Genomic DNA, 20,029 nt, shown 5'->3' on the forward strand with positions numbered 1-20,029 from the left:
AGGCCACCTGTTATCGATCTTTGTAACTAGAGGGTCAGTTTGTTAAGGAGGTTACATTCCTTTGCGACCTTAGTTCCAAAGAACTTTCAATATCAGAGAGGGCTTCAAGGAGATCTCTATCATTCTTTTATAATTTTTGCTTCCAAGACATTCCTTGCGCAGGCTAGCAATGGTGAGTCATTCTGTAAATCCCATTCTCATTCTACGCTTCATAAGCCAACTAAGTTCTGTGAGGAGACACGTAACTCAAAGTGGGACCACGTCACGTCACAGTAATCTGTAAGCACCTTTATTCCTGCTGAGATGAGAAATATTCTTGGATCCTGCAGTTTCAAAATCCCGAAAGAATTTTTTGGGATAATTCATTCCTGGGAGATCCTAGGGAGTGTTTCTTATTTGGTTTCTTCCTTCTCCAGAAACTCTTTCCAAAGGTGCCTACAGATTCTGACGTGACGTGGGTACTCTAACGATTTGTCAAAATCAGCTGACCATCAGACTAATCTGTGGGCACTTGAAATGTGCATTTTTCTATACCACAGGAAGTATCTTGGTCATTATATGGGGGTTTGTGCTCCCTCTCTGGCGAGTATGTTGGCATCTTCGTTTCTTTTAATTCCAGAGTGATCAGAAACCAAGCCTAGAAGAACCTTTTTCTTTCCTATTTCATTAAGTTTCTTTCGGCACTCCCAATAAGCTTCGAGTCGATGATATAAGTGTTCAGTGCTTTGAAAGCAGCTTTACTATCAGAGTGGATCACTAATCACTATGCCACATTCTTGATAGTTTCTTTCTAAGTTTAAGTCGAAGCATCTTTCGATTGCAAGCATTTCTGCCTGGAAAACGATAGTGTACACTTGGCTTGCCCCGCATATTCCAGCGCCAGCCCCTATGATGGTTTCGGAACCATCAGTGTAGCACTAGAGTTAGAAGTTGTTTTTTTACATCGAGAAACAATTCATGAATTCATGAAGCGCCATAAATCCTTGTAAACTCTCTGGGCCGAAAACAGTGCATTAAATTTACAAATTTTCTGGTCTACTTCGAGGGTAGATCTACTCATTCTAATCTTGGTTTCATTTTCCACCACTCATATTGCTGAAATTCTGTTGAAACTATTCATATTATATAATGCGAATTAAAGTCAACATTATATAAAGAGCAAAAGTGTTACCTAAGTTGAAATTGATACACAATATCTTGTGTGTGTCAATGAAGATTTATAACCTGGGAAATATCCACGATCTTTCATTTTCGCGCTCAAAGCCGTAATGAGCAACAAAATTTGCACCCACAAGGGATAAATAAACAGTCATAAATTTTAACATATAATAAAATAATATAATAGTTACATTTGGAATTCCACAATATCAAAGAAACAATGAAACTTGTAAGTTCCCCTGTGAAACAATAGATTTGGGATAACTCTAAAAAGATATACCAATTATATTTATTTCTACATTAGTCAATATTGACGAAAAAAATTTTCAACTTTGAATACATCGACAAGCTTTATTACTGAAATAAAAAAGTATGAATATCCAAAGAAGTACAAGCTATCAATTTTGAAAACTACATGCCAGTTGTCCCCTGAGTCTCAGCTGTATGATTAACAGGATAGTTACTACAGAAGAAATTTTCCATATTTCAAATATATCAACCATGATATATTCATGAATACAATATTATTATTAGTGTCTTATCACACACTAATTCAGAAATATCCCAGCTTCTACATAAATCTGATTTTATATGAATTCTAAGAAATGTACTTCATAAGACTGTTCGGATGATTGTGACGAAAATACCAAATTGTGATGAAATTTGAAACAAACCTTTTCAGATATGAAAATTACCAAGAAAAATAAACTTCACTTCAAGTATCTTCTTGTAGTTTTCAGTGAACTGAAAAGTTAAAATGAAAAAACTGTACCAAAACTTAAGATTGAAATATTAAAACGAGTACAAGGTAAATAATCATTAATTTTATTTCATTAAACAATTCATAACAAATTAAATCATTCCCTAAGAATCCTCAAAAATATCCGAAATTCTAGTAACATTGTTTTCTGCCATATTACTCATTCAATATCTTTGATATTATTATTTGGTAAAAAAAAATTGGAACAACTAGGCTCAAATTTTTCCCCTAAAATTTAGCATGTGATGTGTAACTGAATTTTCGATTTCCCCAATACTGAACTGGTTTTCGCTGGTCAAGTCAAATAAATAATGCTGAATTAAAATTGTACTTGAATGGGTAACTGTAATTTGACAGACGATTCGGAACGTATCTTGACAGCTGGACTAGGGGATGAATATTGTAGTTTCCTATATGGTTTTATTATGATCATACCATTGCATACTTTTCTGCTGTTTCAAATATTTCAGTATTATCAATATGTATACAAATATTGAATTTTAATTTCCGGTCTTATTTATGTTCATTGTATGCCTTCCGTTTCTTGAATACAAGTGAAATATGTAAAAAGTTTGAGAAAATTGAGGTTAAGTCCCTTTTGTCCAACTTCCAAGATGTGGATATATCATACTGTGAAGGATGATTAGCATAGTCTGTGTTTAAATTAAATAATTATTCAGAAGGGAAAGCGAAGACTGGACCAACGAAAACGCTTGTGAATGTATAAATTCATTTTCTAAAGTTTTATTAATGAAACCAGTGTAAAACTCAACCATGCCACTAACAAAAACTCAGAAAAACAAAACAGTCAATCAATAAAGCTGGAAAAGTGTAGTGTCGATTAAATTGATAAATCCAAGAGCTCGAATTAAACATCCCCGCCAAGTCAGCCCGAATACGACGACACAACATATTTTCCACAGGGTAGGCAACATTTATTAAACAAAAAACACCATTAACGCCTTATTATTTTAGTCCATGTATATTTGAAATATCACTCTATATTATTTGCACAATAAAATAAAACTAAGTTTCAAATAACCTCATCCTTAATCGTCACCGTATCTCAAGCATCTAGCGAAATCTAGACTGCCCGGCATGAACTCTCAACAAAAACATTGTAATTCAAAAAATCGAACTCACACTATATACTTGACTAAATTAACTGAATCTCGATTATAAGCACAATGAAAACTTCAAATAGATATCATTTTTTTTTGTTGCGATGGTTTTGATCGTACAATTTACAAACGCTAAACGTACATCTGGGGATGACGTTGCTCTACATTATTTTAGAATATTATCATGCGATTCAAGTCAACTATATACACAACAAAGAAAAAAGGAAAGAAGCTAAAAATGACATAGATCTATATAAATTTATTAGTTGAAAGTTATACTAATGACAGTTGTGGCAAATTGTAAAAGTACTATTTGCTGAGCATCTTTTTTTGCTACAGCCAGGGAGGGGGGAAATTCATCACTTGTCCTTTTACACTAAGCACCGTAAATAGCGTCCAATTTTCACTTCGGCGCAATGTGGCACTTAAAACTGTGGCGGGGCTCATATTTTCTGAATCTTCTCACCTACGACTACTGGATTATTACGCCTAATTTCTTTCGCTCCCAGCTCTCGGTAGTCGAAGTCGCAATCGTGTTTGTCACTGTATCGATGGATACCACAGAATAGGCCCCCACACCGGCACTCGAATCCTGAAAGCAAACAATAATACCCATTTACAACAATTCTCGCCGTATTTCAACGAATGTCATATATGTCAAAATCGCACAGCGCCATCTAGTATTGTGCAAGAGAGTCTAATTACATAAACAAACGCATTTCGATGGGTTCTAGATGTTATAAGAAAAATATCCAGTAAGCAATGACATAAGGTTATACTCTCTGAGAGAATTCAGCAGGGTGGCTGTTGAATATTAGGTTTGTTCGTAGAGTGGTTTACACATTGAACTTTCTTTAGTTCAATGGGTTTACAGCGGTTGTGAACGGTACAGAGCAAGCGCAATTCCATTTCAGGCTAGGGAAAATCCATCTGCGCTTGCTCTGTACAATTCACAACCGTTGTGAACTAATCTACGAACAAGCTCATCATGTTGGTAACAGCCCATTCAATGAGATTGAAGTTGTGGAATTTAGGTTGTTATTAGGAATGAACACTGACTACTAGACCAATTATAAATGAGTCCTTGCAAGATATCTTAAATTTTTTACCGTTGTTCATGGTCTTGCTTTAATCGAACAAATTGAGAAAATAATGATTCTATCAATTTTGAATGCTGATTCATTCGCTATGAATATAACTGTTTCTTCATTTCAAATACTTTTCTATGTGATATTTATATATTTCATTTCTACGATTGAAACTACAGAAATGTGTAACATGTAGTCATATGTAAGCACATATTGACATGCCTTTGGACCTTCAAGGCCTGCTTCGATGTGAATAATTCTTGGAGCGAGTATACAAGACCAGTCGCGGGTCGAAATTTTACTGTTCGTTTAATGAATACCGTGGGCACGATGGTTTATAATTAGATGACATTATTTTTAAAATTAAATTCCTTGACTGTCTGTTTGAACAATAAATAAAGATTCAATCGGCAGAGGTCAGCATTGTTTTGTTTGATACGCCAAGGATAAACGTTCTTTTGAAGCACCATGTACAAAATTAAATTTCAACTGGTTCACTTTGATCTATCAGCATAATTCAAGTGGTGTCAAAATCAGTATATGAAAAATGAAAATTCTGTGCCTCACTTATCAATTGCTATTATTTTGAACGATTTTCTGAGCATCGAACATTTTGCCTCTCTACTGTTGCCGAAAAACCAATAAATTTTCTACGAAAAAGCGTTGAAACAAGCTAGGACGAGTCACAATCATGAAACCAATTTTCATCAGTCAAAGCTTTCAAAGTCGTGTCTCATAATACACGAATTTGACTCATAAAGCAGTCAGAAGCTCTAAGCAGAAACCATAAAGCGGACTCAAGTCAATGAAAAGTAAACTATTTCTCTAATGATACATGGAAAAATTCTTTTTCGGCTTGCTGTAAAACTTTGGACTATCGGTCGAAGTGGTAGATTAACTTTGACGCTTGTTTCTAGAGTGGGCTACAGTGACTATACAGGCTGACAATTTGAAAACTTGCCAGTAAAATTATGTCACGACAAGAATGATTTCAGAGGAAGTGCCGGAACAGGTCAATTTATATTCGTTGGGGGACATATTTTGAGCAGAATTGTAAGCCGAAATCTGCTCAACCCTAGGTGTAGGGGCTATCATCCCTAAATTCTTCATAGGGCATAGAGGGTGAGATTTACCTCAATTGGAAGATCACTTGTCCCTCTACATGAATACTATGGTTTGCAAATTTCTATTGATTCCTTGAAGTAGTTACAGGAGGTGACAATTTGAAAACTTGTCAGGCCAATTATGTCTCGACAAGGATGTTTTCAGAGAAAAAGTCGGAACAGGTAAATTTTTATTCGGAGGGGGCCATGTTTCTGGCAGAATTTTGAGCCGAATCTCCTCAATCTTAGGTGTAGGGGTTGTCACCCCAAAATTCTTAATAGGGAATAGAGGGTGAGCTATACCTCAATTGGAAAACAATAGTATTATGTAGAGGGACATATTGTCTTCCAATTGTGGTTTAGCTCACCCTCTATTCCCTATGAAGAATTTAGGGGTGATAGCTCCTACACCTAGGTTTAAGGAGATTTCGGCTTACAATTTTGCTCAAAATATGTCCCCCTCCCTTTAAAAATTGATCTGTTCCGGCCTCTTCTTTGAAAACATCCTTGTCGAGACATAATTGGCCTGGCAAGTTTTCAAATTGTCACCTCCTGCAACTACTTCAAGGAATCAATAAAAATTTGCAAACCATAAGTATTCATGTAGAGGGACAAGTGATCTTTCAATTGAGGTAAATCTCACCCTCTATTCCGTATGAAGAATTTAGGGGTGATAGCCCCTACATGAGGAGATTTCGGCTTAAAATTCTGCTCAAAATATGTCCCCCACCGAGAATAAAAATTGACCTGTTCCGGCTTTCTCTCTGAAAACATCCTTGTTGCGATATAATTGGCCTGACAAGTTTTTAAATTGTCACCCTGTATACCTCCACAGTGGCGACAACGGGTCATAAAACTTTCAAAAATCCGCCATGTTTTGACAAGAACGTTGACAAATAATCATAGAAAAAGAATATTGGTTAGAAATTCTATGCAAATAACAGTAATTTTGACGTCCGACAAAACATGGCGGATCAATCAATAGAAAATGAGTCTATTTCGCCACTGTGGGAGGTATAAAGTCACTGTAGGCCCGCTATTCTCTGTTCAATTAGTCTATGGGGTCCCGATCGAGATTAGAAGAAGTCCACCTACCAGTCAAGCCGACCTTCTTGCGGCACACGCGGCACCTGTTCTTCTTCTTCTTGTCCTTGTCGCCATCTTTGTCTTCGTCCGCGCTCTCCGTTGACACTCCTGGGACGGTGCTGGGTGATGCTTCGAGGGGCACCGAGATAGGTTCAGGAGTAGAGGTGGCGGCGGCTTGTGATTGATCTACGGCCTGGAAGCGGATGAAGGAAGGTTTCGTTAATACTTAACATCGATATAAAGAATATATACAACTGACATGTTAAAATTTCGTATTCTAACAAATAAGGGCGATAAAATGACAAGTTCGAACGCTGCAAGTTTCACACATGATGGTATGAATGTCATAATGCTCAACGAAATGAGATAGATTGTGATCACTTTATGCGATCGTGGATGAAAATTATTCAAATAACTTTTTATCTTTTTTAGTCGCCTTTGTTATATCTTATATACATAACAATTTCTCAATCTTTCATGTATTCTTTCAGTTAAGTTAGTTGTTTTGAAATAACAGTTTAGATATATTATTCAATTTATTCATTTTTAGTCTCATTAATTACATGAGTTTTTCCTTAAGCTCTTGTATCATACTCCAAATTGTATGGTACCCCGTTACACTAACCTTTGCTAAAACTCATACATATGCTATATTGTTTGATAACCAAAAATATATTGCTTACATTCAAAAGAATATATATAGACTAATTCAGTAATCTGTTGGAAATGTACACTGATGAATCTTATAAAATCACGATTTCAAAATTAAATGAATGCCCTTTCATTATCCATATATTACTAACCTGCTAAAAGTCTATCACTCCTAGAGGTATGGTTTCGCTTGTGCGTCATTCAGGAAAACCTAACTACCCTCCACCCGTCGTAGAGGGTGCATGACTTACACCCTCAAGTATGGGGTAATTTAAAATGAAAATTGACCTGTTCAAGCATTTTTCTACAAAATAGTAAATACCGGAGATTTAATTTTGTAGGTTACTTTCCACTCACTCTGTATAATACTGAATATTCAAAATTTTCTGTTTCTTTGGCCGAGGTTCAGGTAATAGACCTGAAAAGTCTCGCATAAAGCTTGGGCATCTGGGTCTCATCTTACTGGGCAACAACCATAAAGAATATTATATTTTCATATTATTCTTTAGGCAGTGATCTAGAAATGTCTTAACTAAAGAGTTTTCCAGGAAATTCGTTCTCAAGTAGGTTATAACATTTTTTCTCGAATTTTCTAACGCAATACGTCAACTGTCATGAAACGTCAACTGTCATACCCCATAATCTACTTGAGGGCGAATTCCTGAGCTCCCTTTGTGATTTCAGAAACCAAACTCACCTCGAACATGACAAGTAGTTAACGTCGAATGAACGGACTAGCAATTAACGCACGAAACGAAAATAATAAAAGTACGTAACAACCAGTTTTGCGTCCTTGTCGATGGTATGCGCCGCCATTGACTGTAAAACGAACTGAACAACGTCGAGCCGAAGATAACGAAAGAAAAAAAAATTAATAATACCGTCGGCGGCAATTTTCATAAGTGCGACATTGAGATTTCCATATAAGAATTAAATATCGATCAGCCCAATGTCGTTTTAGCGACGATGCATTCGGATCGCTTAGCTGAATTAGCACATTCTACGAATTTCGTCGGTTTTACGATCGGGTCGAACGATCTTTCAAGGTATCGTAGACGATGGCTATCTTAGATCACACTTTTTATCGTGCAACGAAATTATATAATTAATACTGGTTCTCCATTATAAGACTTTTCCGGAGGAAATGAGAAAGAACGCTGCATATATTACACAAGGGTTCATTTTTACCGAATCGTCGAAAAGTACCCACTTTCAATTTCCATCAAAACAGGTCCGAATATAATTTTTTATTCATCTGTCGAACTGCCGTCGAAATATCAGTTGGAAAATCGATGGTTGAAGAAGATTTAAAAGGATGCGCAATAGGAGATCGGGGTCACAAGGAATTTGCCACAGGCTACGTCACAGTAGCACGTATTGGGGTGATCTTTTGGGTTTTTTGTAGCAGACATGGGAAACCCAAATATTGATGAGTAACATATTTGGTACTATGAGACTGCAGTTATTTTAGGAACCAATAAAAGGAATATGAATAGTGTACATCATATCCACTAAAAAAATTGATTCCGAAAGAAAATAACGTCGTGGAATGAAATCAAAAATCTTTTTTCGCATCATATCTAGAATATAACTAGAACTGAAGGCCATTTCTTCACAGATAAAAAAATCTGAAAAGAATTTTTTCTGCAGCAGACCAATCTAACAAATATGAATAGTTCAAATCTAGCAAATAAAATTGATTCCAAATGGGAGATTATTCCAAAGAATAAAAACCCATCTCCATTTTTAACACAGATAAAGACAGTTGAAGCAGATTTTTTTGTAGCAGACATGGGAAAACCAAATATTCTTGAAAAATATATTTGGCACTATGAGAATGCAACTTTTTTAGGAACCAACCTAACAAATATGAATGGTTCATCATATTAAGCAATAAAATTGATTCCATGTTAGAGATTTTTCCATAGAATAAAATCCTAACTCCATTTTTAACACAGATAGAGACAGTTGAAGCAGATTTGTCTGTAGCAGACATGGGAAAACCAAATATTCTTGAAAAATATATTTGGCACTATGAGAAAGCAATTGCTTTAGGAACCATATTAACAAATATGAATAGTTTATCATATATTGCACTGAAATTGATTCCATATGAGAGATTTTTCCAAATAGTAAAAGCCTAACTCCATTTTTAACACAGGTAAACACAGTTGGAGCAGATTTTTCTGTAGCAGACATGGGAAAACCAAACATTATTGAAATATATATTTGGCACTATGAGAATGCAATTTTTTTTAGGAACCAATCTAACAAATATGAATAGTTCATCATATTAAGCAATAAAATTGATTCCATTTTAGAGATTTTTCCACAGAATAAATCCTATATTTTCAACACAGATAGAGACAGTTGAAGCAGATTTGTCTGTAGCAGACATGGGAAAACCAAATATTCTTGAAAAATATATTTGGCACTATGAGAATGCAATTGCTTTAGGAACCATATTAACAAATATGAATAGTTTATCATATATTGCACTGAAATTGATTCCATATGAGAAATTATTCCACAGAATAGAAACCTAACTCAATTTTTAACACAGATAAAGGCAGATGAAGAAGATTCATCTGTAGCAGACATGGGAAAACCAAATATTCTTGAAAAATATATTTGGCACTATGAGAATGCAACTTTTTTAGGAACCAACCTAACAAATATGAATGGTTCATCATATTAAGCAATAAAATTGATTCCATGTTAGAGATTTTTCCATAGAATAAAATCCTAACTCCATTTTTAACACAGATAGAGACAGTTGAAGCAGATTTGTCTGTAGCAGACATGGGAAAACCAAATATTCTTGAAAAATATATTTGGCACTATGAGAAAGCAATTGCTTTAGGAACCATATTAACAAATATGAATAGTTTATCATATATTGCACTGAAATTGATTCCATATGAGAGATTTTTCCAAATAGTAAAAGCCTAACTCCATTTTTAACACAGGTAAACACAGTTGGAGCAGATTTTTCTGTAGCAGACATGGGAAAACCAAACATTATTGAAATATATATTTGGCACTATGAGAATGCAATTTTTTTTAGGAACCAATCTAACAAATATGAATAGTTCATCATATCAAGCAATAAAATTGATTCCATTTTAGAGATTTTTCCACAGAATAAATCCTATATTTTCAACACAGATAGAGACAGTTGAAGCAGATTTGTCTGTAGCAGACATGGGAAAACCAAATATTCTTGAAAAATATATTTGGCACTATGAGAATGCAATTGCTTTAGGAACCATATTAACAAATATGAATAGTTTATCATATATTGCACTGAAATTGATTCCATATGAAAAATTATTCCACAGAATAGAAACCTAACTCAATTTTTAACACAGATAAAGGCAGATGAAGAAGATTCATCTGTAGCAGACATGGGAAAACCAAATATTCTTGAAATATATATTTGGCACTATGAGAATGCAATTGCTTTAGGAACCATCCTAACAAATATGAATAGTTCATCATATTTAGCACTAAAATTGATTCCGTATGAGAGATTATTCCACAGAATATAAACCTAACTCCATTTTTAACACAAATAGAGGCAGTTGAAGCAGATTTTTCTGTAGCAGACATGGGAAAACCAAATATTCTTGAAATATATATTTGGCACTATGAGAATGCAATTTTTTTAGGAACCAATCTAACAAATATGAATAGTTCATCATATTAAGCAATAAAATTGATTCCACATTAGAGATTTTTCCACAGAATAAAATCCTAACTCCATTTTCAGCACAAATAGAGGCAGTTGAAGCAGATTTTTTTGTAGCAGACATGGGAAAACCAAATATTCTTGAAAAATATATTTGGCACTATGAGAATGCAATTGCTTTAGGAATCATTCTAACAAATATGAATAGTTCATCATATCTTGCACTGAAATTGATTCCGTAGGAGAGATTATTCCACAGAATAAAAACCCAACTCCATTTTTAACACAAATAGAGGCAGTTGAAGCAGATTTTTCTGTAGCAGACATGGGAAAACCAAATATTCTTAAAAAATATAATTGGCACTATGAGAATGCAATTTTTTTAGGAACCAATCTAACAAATATGAATAGTTCATCATATTAAGCAATAAAATTGATTCCATGTGAGAGATTATTCCACCGAATAAAAACCCAACTCCATTTTTAATACAGATAAAGGCAGTTGAAGCAGATTTTTCTGTAGCAGACATGGGAAAACCAAATATTCTTGAAAAATATATTTGGCACTATGAGAATGCAATTTTTTTAGGAACCAATCTAACAAATATGAATAGTTCATCATATTTAGCAATAAAATTGATTCCATATGAGAGATTTTTCCGTAGAATAAAAATCTAACTCCGTTTTTTGCACACATAAAGTCAGTCGAAGCAGATTTTTCTGTAGCAGACATGGGAAAACCAAATATTCTTGAAAAATATATTTGGCACTATGAGAATGCAATTTTTTTTAGGAATCAATGCAACAAATATGATAATTGGCATCATATCTCAATATAAAATTCAATTCCACACATGAATTTCTGCTGAAAAAACTATGAGTATGCGATGTATGAATAATGAATGCACCACGTCTGAGCGTTACACCATTCTTTCTATTCTCTCCTTTAACGAATTAAATTTTGTTCGAACAGTCGATGGATATAAAAATATAAAATAATTCAGAATGTTCAATTTTTAAAAATATCTTGGTCATACCGCATCGAGGACGACCATCCCCTCTGCAGATACCCTCCCTTCCATGACGGGATGCAAGCTGGTGTTTGAGACATCGTGGCCGCTACCTTGCTGATCGCCCGGGCGGTTCTGGGCGGGCGCGCCAGGTAGCAGGGTATTGCTAGGGCGGTTCGGTAATTCCTGACTGCTTTTTTTCGACGGCAAATGGCTCTGTGACATACTCTGAATTTGGACGATGGGATGACGAAATGTCTGTCATTTTGACAGGAAAGGTAAGCACAAAGTCGGTCGCTACGGAAACCCGAGAGAACATTTCTATGCGGCGATTATACCGTGGGCCGAGAACCACCGAAATTGGTATCGGGGAAAGAAACGCGTCTTTCTTCTTCTTCGTCATAAAAGAGTTCACAAATTCTTGCCAACTTTTTCACTAAAAACACATTTTCTTCTATTGGGTTTCCATTCAGCATTTTACCGATAATCACAGAAAATATAGTGAATGTTTTTTATGTATTGCGACTGTGCATAGAGGTGATATAAACCGTCAAATTTATCAAGGAGAACTTCTCAACTATCAAGGTTTTCTGTGACAAAACCATAGCTATAGGACAAAAAACACAAAAATCCCTGAATAATGTCAGAATTTGCTTCAAAAATCCTAATTATAAATTTTCCTTCATACCACTTTTGTTTGACAACCCAGGAAATATCCTGGGCTACTTGGTATTCCTAGGAAGGAATGTTAAATAAACTGAAAGTCACAGTATCGAGTATTTGCAAGGTTGTCAAGAGTTTCTGAACTCGTCTAGTGAGTAAGCAATACTATTATGAAATATTCTTTGGTTCTGTGGTTCAACTCTTCTTTCTGTGACAAGTAGTTCATTCGTAGAATCACTGTCACTGTGACAGATCTTCTGATTGGAGGTTAGGTTCCGACTCTCCAGAAACGATTTCGTTATTTGTGAACGAATTAGGAAAATAATACTGAACAATCAATATTTAGTAGTAGACAAATAAAATTTAAGCGATAAATATTTAAAATGCCCTTCCTTCATCTTGCCCGATTTTTTCCACTCGGTAATTGTTGTAAAACTTGCAGCGTTTCGTGTAGTCATCTTTTGATGATAGCAACAAAGAATATACTTTTCTAAACGAATTCCATCATTAAAGAAACAATAGGGAGAAAGAAAATGTACTCACTTCAGCTTGGCCAAAATCGGCATGTGACACCAGAGGACTTATGTGATTCGTCGTTGGTGTAGCTGCTGAAGCCATGCTCAAGGCGTTGCAGTGACTTGAAGGGGTTGTTGGAAGTTGTTGTTTCTTTTTAAGGGCTTCCTACAACAGAAACCATCAATCAGTGAAAATACGCATAAGAATGGTTTTCATTCAGCACTCAGAACTGCCGCTATCCCACCTAATTAAATAAAAATCAATCGAAACTCACCTTGTAACACAGGGAACAGAGTCCATCGGTGGCTGGACTGCCGTAAAAGCCGCAACCCGATCTGCAAAGGGTCTGCATCTGATTCGATTCGCGCTCCATCCTCACCAGTGGCGGTACGACACGCTGGCCGCCTTATCTCCCTGCCGTTCTTCTGATACGTCCCTGGAGAAACGTGGATACCGGGTGACGTCACCAGGCCTTGCGCGTATTTTGTGGACCCTTTGTCACGAACGATCCTCTGTCAAGGAGATGCTTTTCTGTAAAGAAAAATGGAGACGTTATTGGGTGCAAATAAAAACAATATCTCGTGAGAGAAGATTCCCTAATTCATTGTAAAATTATTACATTAGGGGCGACCGTTTACGTTAGGACTAGCTTGTTTACGTAGGGACCCCCAAGTTTTTACGTAAGGACATGCTTGTTTACGTAGGGACTCCAGAGTTTTTACGTAAGGACTGATTATATAACGTAGGGACCAGCTTGTTTACGTAAGGACATGCTTGTTTACCTAGGGACTCCAGAGTTTTTACGTAAGGACTGATTATATAACGTAGAGACCCGCTTGTATACGTATGGGCTTACGAGTTCACGTAAGGATCCGCCCTTTTACGTGGTAAGTTAGCGTTGTTATGAATATGAGAACTAAAATACATTTTTTGTTTCAATAAACACCTTAAAATACTCGAAGCTATCTCAAGCTAGATCAAAAATGTTTCATTTATGCTTGTTACCAAGATAAAACTTTAGCAAAGCAGTATTTTGTGGAAAATGGAACTGGGTCACTTCCGCGAAATATGCCATAATGAAATCAGTCGAAAAGTTACAGTTTCTGATTGCTTATCAGCGGAAGGTCTCCTATCTTGGCAGATTTCGACCCCAAGTTCGTTTATGTGCTAGAAAATCGAACCTTTGAAGATAACCTGAAGACATTATTGAGGGCAACATTTGGATTCTCGCTCAACTTTTTTTTTAAACAAATATTCCTAAGGTATCTCCTCAACTGCTTTCATTTAAGCAAGCTGTGGTTTTCGCATCAAGAAATTTTTTTTTAGTTACATCACATCTTTGTCCGAATTTCTCCTAATGTTTTAGAGGCACCCGTATGATCATGATTAACATACTGAATATCGGAATTCAGTAATTTCGGCATTTTCAAATCAACTCAAATTAAAAGACGAAACGGGAAACAAGACGTTCTTATACCTATCGGTTAGTCTACTAAACCAGGGATTGGCAAATAAAAGACTAGCAACTCCCACATATATATCATCTACCAAGGTAGATTTCCTGGGACACAAGAAGCAGTATGATCACACCCAGAAGATCGCAAAAGTTGAGGTAAAGAAGTGCCTTTCGAGGTCAAGGGAAAACCACAGTTCACTTGCACTGAAGTATTGAGTTCACGTCAGGCCCAAAAACAGAACATTAATAGAACAATGGAAGTATGTTCACGGCCAATAAAATTAATTTTGGATGAAACTGAGGAACGTAACCACGGTCATAGAGTACAACTGTCCACATGAGCAACATTCAAGGTAGAATTGAAATTTTGACAATTCATTCCGTGATCTATAGTCCAATAAAAATCGACCCATTCTAAACAAATTGCGGCATCCTCTAAGGTCCCTCCAAAAAATGGCTTTTGGGGCCCCACTTACCCACGTTAACCCTAAAGACGGGTAGCTTTCCCAGTTTCGTCAGAGAATCATCTTCGAGCTATTTAGCCAGTAGGACCGTCAAAAAGGACACTCACTACAGGGTTCGGGATCGACCGCAATGTCCTCCTCTTAGACGGGAAATCGACAATTTCTTCGACTGCTCCGGACGACTCGTGGAATTTTAAACTGACATGGTTCGAAACTATGGCGACCAAAGTGAAGTTACGTCAACCAAGATGGTTGTCAACAGGACGCTGTCGTTCGCTGGGGGGAAAATTCACAAGATTCACTTTCCACGTACGTATTTGCCAATTTTTTCATGATTGACACAGTCCAGCGAATGGAGCAGTTGTTGAAAACATAGAAGGGTGGGCTTAGACTCTTTATATTTTGGCATCAGAGCTACACAGTACTCTGTTGTAATACTCGAATATTGTGCTACTAAGTTCATTTAAATAAACTTGGTACTTGTATCCGTACATACCTATTCAGTGGATGTATCCAATAAAGCTTTGCGCAAGTCCGAACTTGTCTGCGCCTGTCTAACGCATGCCCAATTCGCAATAACTTCCAACTTGCTCCTTTGTAATAAAATAACGATTCACATCAGGAAATTGAAATTTCAGATTTTCTCGAAATCTGCATTTCTCTACACTACTTGGATTAGCCACACCTTACAGAGTTCACACACTCTCTAATCAAATCATTTCATCATTTCAAAAGTTTTCGAAATATTACTTCTTCATACAGTGCTATTTTGGGGAGTTTTGTGTCTTGCATCCTCAGAATGTGGCCGCTCCATCTGAGTTGGGCCCTGGTTACTCGAGTCTCAATTGTTATACAACTTGAGCGTTGCAAGACTTCTGCATTCGAAACTTTGTGGAACCATCTGATGTGCATTATCTGTCTTAGATGACGTTGTTGGGTTTGTTCAAGCTGTTTAATATGTCGCCTGTAGGGCGACTTTAGGGAAGCTTTCGGTACCGTAAAGAAGCGTTGGGAGGACCACTGCTTTGTAAACGGCTGTCTTGGTCTTCAGATTGAGGTCGTGATTTTGAAACACTCTGACCTTTAGCTTCCAGAATGCCCGTGATGTCGAATTGATACGGTTGTTTATTTCCGTGTCTAGGTTAGCCCTAGTATTTTTGAAGCTTCCCAAGTATTTGAACTGCTCGACCTGTTCTAGAGTTTCATTATCCAGGCTGATATCTGTTTGAAGGCTTTCTGGCGGTCTTACCAGGATTTTGGTTTTGTCGATATTGAGTCTAAGGCCTAAAGCTTCGTATATATGTTTATAGGTGTCCAGCATTGTCTGTAGATCCTCTGGGCTGTTAGCGATAAGTGCGCAGTCGTCTGCATATTGAAGTTCCGTGATAAACTGTGTACGGATTTTTGCTCTGAGGCGCTTCAGGTTAAATAGGCCTCTATCAAATCTGAATCTCATTCCACTACCTCTTACAAGCATACTCATGTCAGCAATCATCGCAACAGCTATGGCGAAAATATTGAAGAGTAAAGGCGCTAACACGCAGCCTTGTTTTATTCCAGAGTCGGTTTAAAAATGGTTGTTGAGCCATTATGCTGTATTCTAGCGGTGTTGTTGGTATGGAGGCTTTTACACACTGCTAAGAATTGTTCGGGTACTCCAAGACGTTAGTTGTAATGCCTTAAGCTAAGGAATACTTCGATAGGGGCTTGTTCAGGCAGAAACGGGCATAACGCCTTCGTTCGCCACAATAACAAATGAACTAAATGAAGCGCAACCATACTCAACTTTCACCGGACAACCTTCAAGCGAAAAGAAGCGCCAGAACCAGCTGAATAATGGATCAAGGAACGTTTGCGAACGGGAACGAAAGCTCGCGCCAGATAAGCGACACAGCGATAAATCTCCGAGTACGGGGGCCGTCCGACACGACACCCATTACGAATGACGTGTCAAGGCGGCCTTGGATTTATCGAAAACACTTGTCGCGATAAATTAGACCGTCCTGTTGACTCCCGTTTGTTTTCAAAACACCGCAGACGTAGTCTTGCATCGACGACGACGTATCTTCGATCGCACACGTGGGAAATACGTGGGATCTTGGTTAAAAAAATTGACGTTCGGAAAACCGCAGCGGGAAATTGCCGTTTCGAGTTCCGTCGATTCCCAAACGTTCGATTTGCGGTTAGGATCCCGCGGGAACCGTTTACTACGCCCACGGTTCGAGTATGATTGATTTCTCGAGCGAGGGCGGATTTGACGCCTCGTGTGTGGCCCCCTTAAGCAGTCGCCCACCGACCGGTTTGAATTATGCGGTTTTGCTGCGACGTTTCCTCGTTTATTTTCGGGTTTTTATATTTCCACATGATCGACTTTCTGAATAGAGAACGAAAATAAATTATTAACCTTCTCTGATATTTCCGCAGTTAACTTATTGTTCAATAATAACAAACAAGATGAATAATTATGATTACACCTTCGGTCCCGTGAAGATTGCATTAGGGACCACACGATAAATACTATAAAAACGAACTTTGGTATCAAATTGGAAAAACTTACTCCGACAAATGGTGCACAAAAGCAATTTAATCAGAAATGAGATAGCAAATCAGAAATAATCCTTCAATTGTATCTACAGTACAAAGATTCACTTGACAAATCAATGATAATTATTTAAAATCAAATGTACCAACTGACAAAATGAAAAATTCATATCATGTTGTTGTAGTTGTTTTTACTTGAGTTAAGTATTTGTACAGTCGGTTTTTCTTTCAATAATTGAATTTTTTGATATTATACCATGGGTTGGGTGAACAGTCAAGGATTTACAATTTATTAGTATATTCTTATGACAAAGGTGTGAAAACGGTAGATCACTTCTTTTAATACCTTTTCTGGGTTCTTCAAAAAAATCTTTACCCTTCTCAATTCTTCCATCATGTAGTATTGTGACACTGTTTGACCTTAGGACCCAAAATATATGAAGAGTTGAACCCCTTTTCACTCTAAAGCCACTTAAGTTGTATCTGTAAGGCCCGTTTGCCCCAATCCCCCATAAAATGAGTACTTAACTAAAGCCCGTTTGCAACAGCCGAGAATTCTCTAGAGAATTTACTCGAAAATTCATGCGCCGTGAATTATTTACCGTTGCATACGCACTTTCGGTAGAATTCTCTGTTCAGTTGCATACAAAATAATCTCTTCTTGCGAGAATTTTGTAGAGAATTCTCGGCTGTTGTAAACGGACTTAAGTGTCGTTAAAAGTTAATGGACGCTTAATTTTATTGTCAGTTTCACGACTGCGGCTTAACAGAATCTTAAGTAAGGAACCCTTAAGTTTTTATATCTGGTGATATTTCAGTTTTTTATTTTGGTGCAACTTCATTCTAGTCCAATAAAGCCTTTTCATTGGTTGGCCGGTTGCCGATGATCGTTGTCATTTCATTAACCTAACTTTATTGTCCTGTCAGTCAGTGTCAAGTAAACTCTTATTATCTAAGAGTGACAACTTTTTGTTGCTGAATTAGCATTATTATTGATAATGAAATGGATTGTCAAATTCCATTCCATTCCATTCCATTGCTGTATCCCGTTACCGGGAATAAATCTACAAAAAGAAGAAGAAAAAAAATTAATTGCGAACAGACTTGTAATTTCTTAGGGCTAGTTGCGACTATGTGCCCTCCTCCTGTGACTAAAGAGACCCAACCGTGACCTTCAAATCCTTCCACACTCAGGGCATGGACAGTCACCAACCAGATCTGGCCGCCGCTGTATCCTTCTCGAGTCTCCATTATAACTGTGTACCAAAGACCTCCACTGTGACCTGTCTAATGCTAGTTGTTCCCAGTTATAATTGGCATTAACAGATTTTAGGGATTGATGTAGTGTATCCTTAAACCGCTTGTACTAGCCTCCTGGTTTCCGGGCTCCCTCAGTGAATTCGCCATATAGAGCTATTTTGGGGAGTCTTGTGTCTTGCATCCTCAGAATGTGGCCGCTCCATCTGAGTCGGGCTCTCGTTACTTGAGTCTCAATTGTTGTACAGCTCGCCCGTTGCAAGACTTCTTCATTCGAAACTTTGTGGAACCATCTGATGTGCATTATCTGTCTTAGATGACGTTGTTGCGCTTGTTCAAGCTGTTTAATATGTCGCCTGTAGGGCGTCCAGCTTTCGCTTCCGTAAAGAAGCGTTGGGAGGACCACTGCTTTGTAAACAGCTGTCTTGGTCTTCAGATTGAGGTCGTGATTTTGAAACACTCTGTCCTTAAGCTTCCAGAATGCCCGTGATGCCGAATTGATACTTGAAAAAGGTAGTTGACGTTATTAGAAAAAACCACAGCAGTTCTGCAGCCAGTTTATGAGTTCAACAAATTATTTTAGGTTAGAATCCCGCCCTTAAATACCTAAGTGGTCATTACAGGAGCGTTTAAATTTAAGGCTAGCTTTAGCCATTTAAATGTCACTTAACAGTTGGTGCAACGTAATTTAAGTTAAGGGTTCATTTTAAGGGACACTTAACACTAAGTGCGTTTGGTGCAAACGGGCCTAAATGGTAACATCTCATTTTTTTGAGTGAAGATATCTTGCCCGAAGAGGTAACGATAGATAATAGTAGAGTGATAGTGAGATGAACATTTTGAGTACAGCAATTCTTTTTTTAGGATCCGAAAATTGGCTTATGTCTCCCTAACCCATGGGAGAGTTGAACAGGGAGCGAGAGAGACTTGACCATAAGTTTGTGCATGGGGAAAAACATCGAGAGAAAACAGTTTCCAATGAAGAACGATAGTCCATGTCAAAGTTTTGATCATCAGATGTATCAGCGTATGAAATACATATGACCTGTGCCGATTATGTCGCAATCTATTTAAGATTGAAATGAAATATTTGAGGTGGTTCAAGTCTCCTACCTGAGCAAGTCTCCCGGACTCCCCCTACAGGACGTTTATAGGATCATCAAGATGGACAACTCAAGATCGAACTTTATTGAAAAAAATCCACCTCAATCTTTTATGTAAATTTTCCCTTCGGGTCGTCGTTTTTTATCGAAAGCTCGGTTTATTTTTGTTTCAATTTCAATTCATTTAATCGCAATTCCACAAAGATAGGTTATGATTTCGGTAGAAAATCTACCGTAAAATACCTAGATCTGGCAACCTCGCCGATCGCCCCATAAACCGTCCCCCGCGTCAAAACGTCGGCGCCTCAAACGCAAAAAATTGCTTTCGTCTTCTAACGGGTACTTTCTCCCCGAACCGTCG

At 37.2% G+C, this 20,029-nt stretch overlaps 1 protein-coding gene across 4 annotated transcripts in view; it reads right to left on the reverse strand.

The window, feature by feature from the left end:
* Positions 1-1,312: 1,312 nt before the first annotated feature.
* The window catches only part of LOC123318480 (AN1-type zinc finger protein 6), a 43,487-nt gene continuing 24,770 nt past the window's right edge, over positions 1,313-20,029 (reverse strand). For 2 of the 4 annotated variants that reach the window (XM_044905110.1, XM_044905111.1), the window contains 4 exons: positions 13,122-13,378; positions 12,875-13,012; positions 6,326-6,509; positions 1,313-3,631 (listed from right to left, as the gene is read on the reverse strand). In XM_044905110.1, the coding sequence (XP_044761045.1) occupies positions 3,483-3,631; positions 6,326-6,509; positions 12,875-13,012; positions 13,122-13,220 (570 nt within the window). In that variant the 5' untranslated portion in view covers positions 13,221-13,378 and the 3' untranslated portion in view covers positions 1,313-3,482. Of the gene's footprint in view, positions 3,632-6,325; positions 6,510-11,695; positions 11,932-12,874; positions 13,013-13,121; positions 13,379-14,779; positions 14,900-20,029 lie in introns of those variants that run through there. The other 2 variants (XM_044905112.1, XM_044905113.1) reach the window with 2 other exon arrangements.

The sequence above is a fragment of the Coccinella septempunctata genome, chromosome 8, assembly GCF_907165205.1.
Source record: "Coccinella septempunctata chromosome 8, icCocSept1.1, whole genome shotgun sequence".
NCBI classification, from domain to species: domain Eukaryota; kingdom Metazoa; phylum Arthropoda; class Insecta; order Coleoptera; family Coccinellidae; genus Coccinella; species Coccinella septempunctata.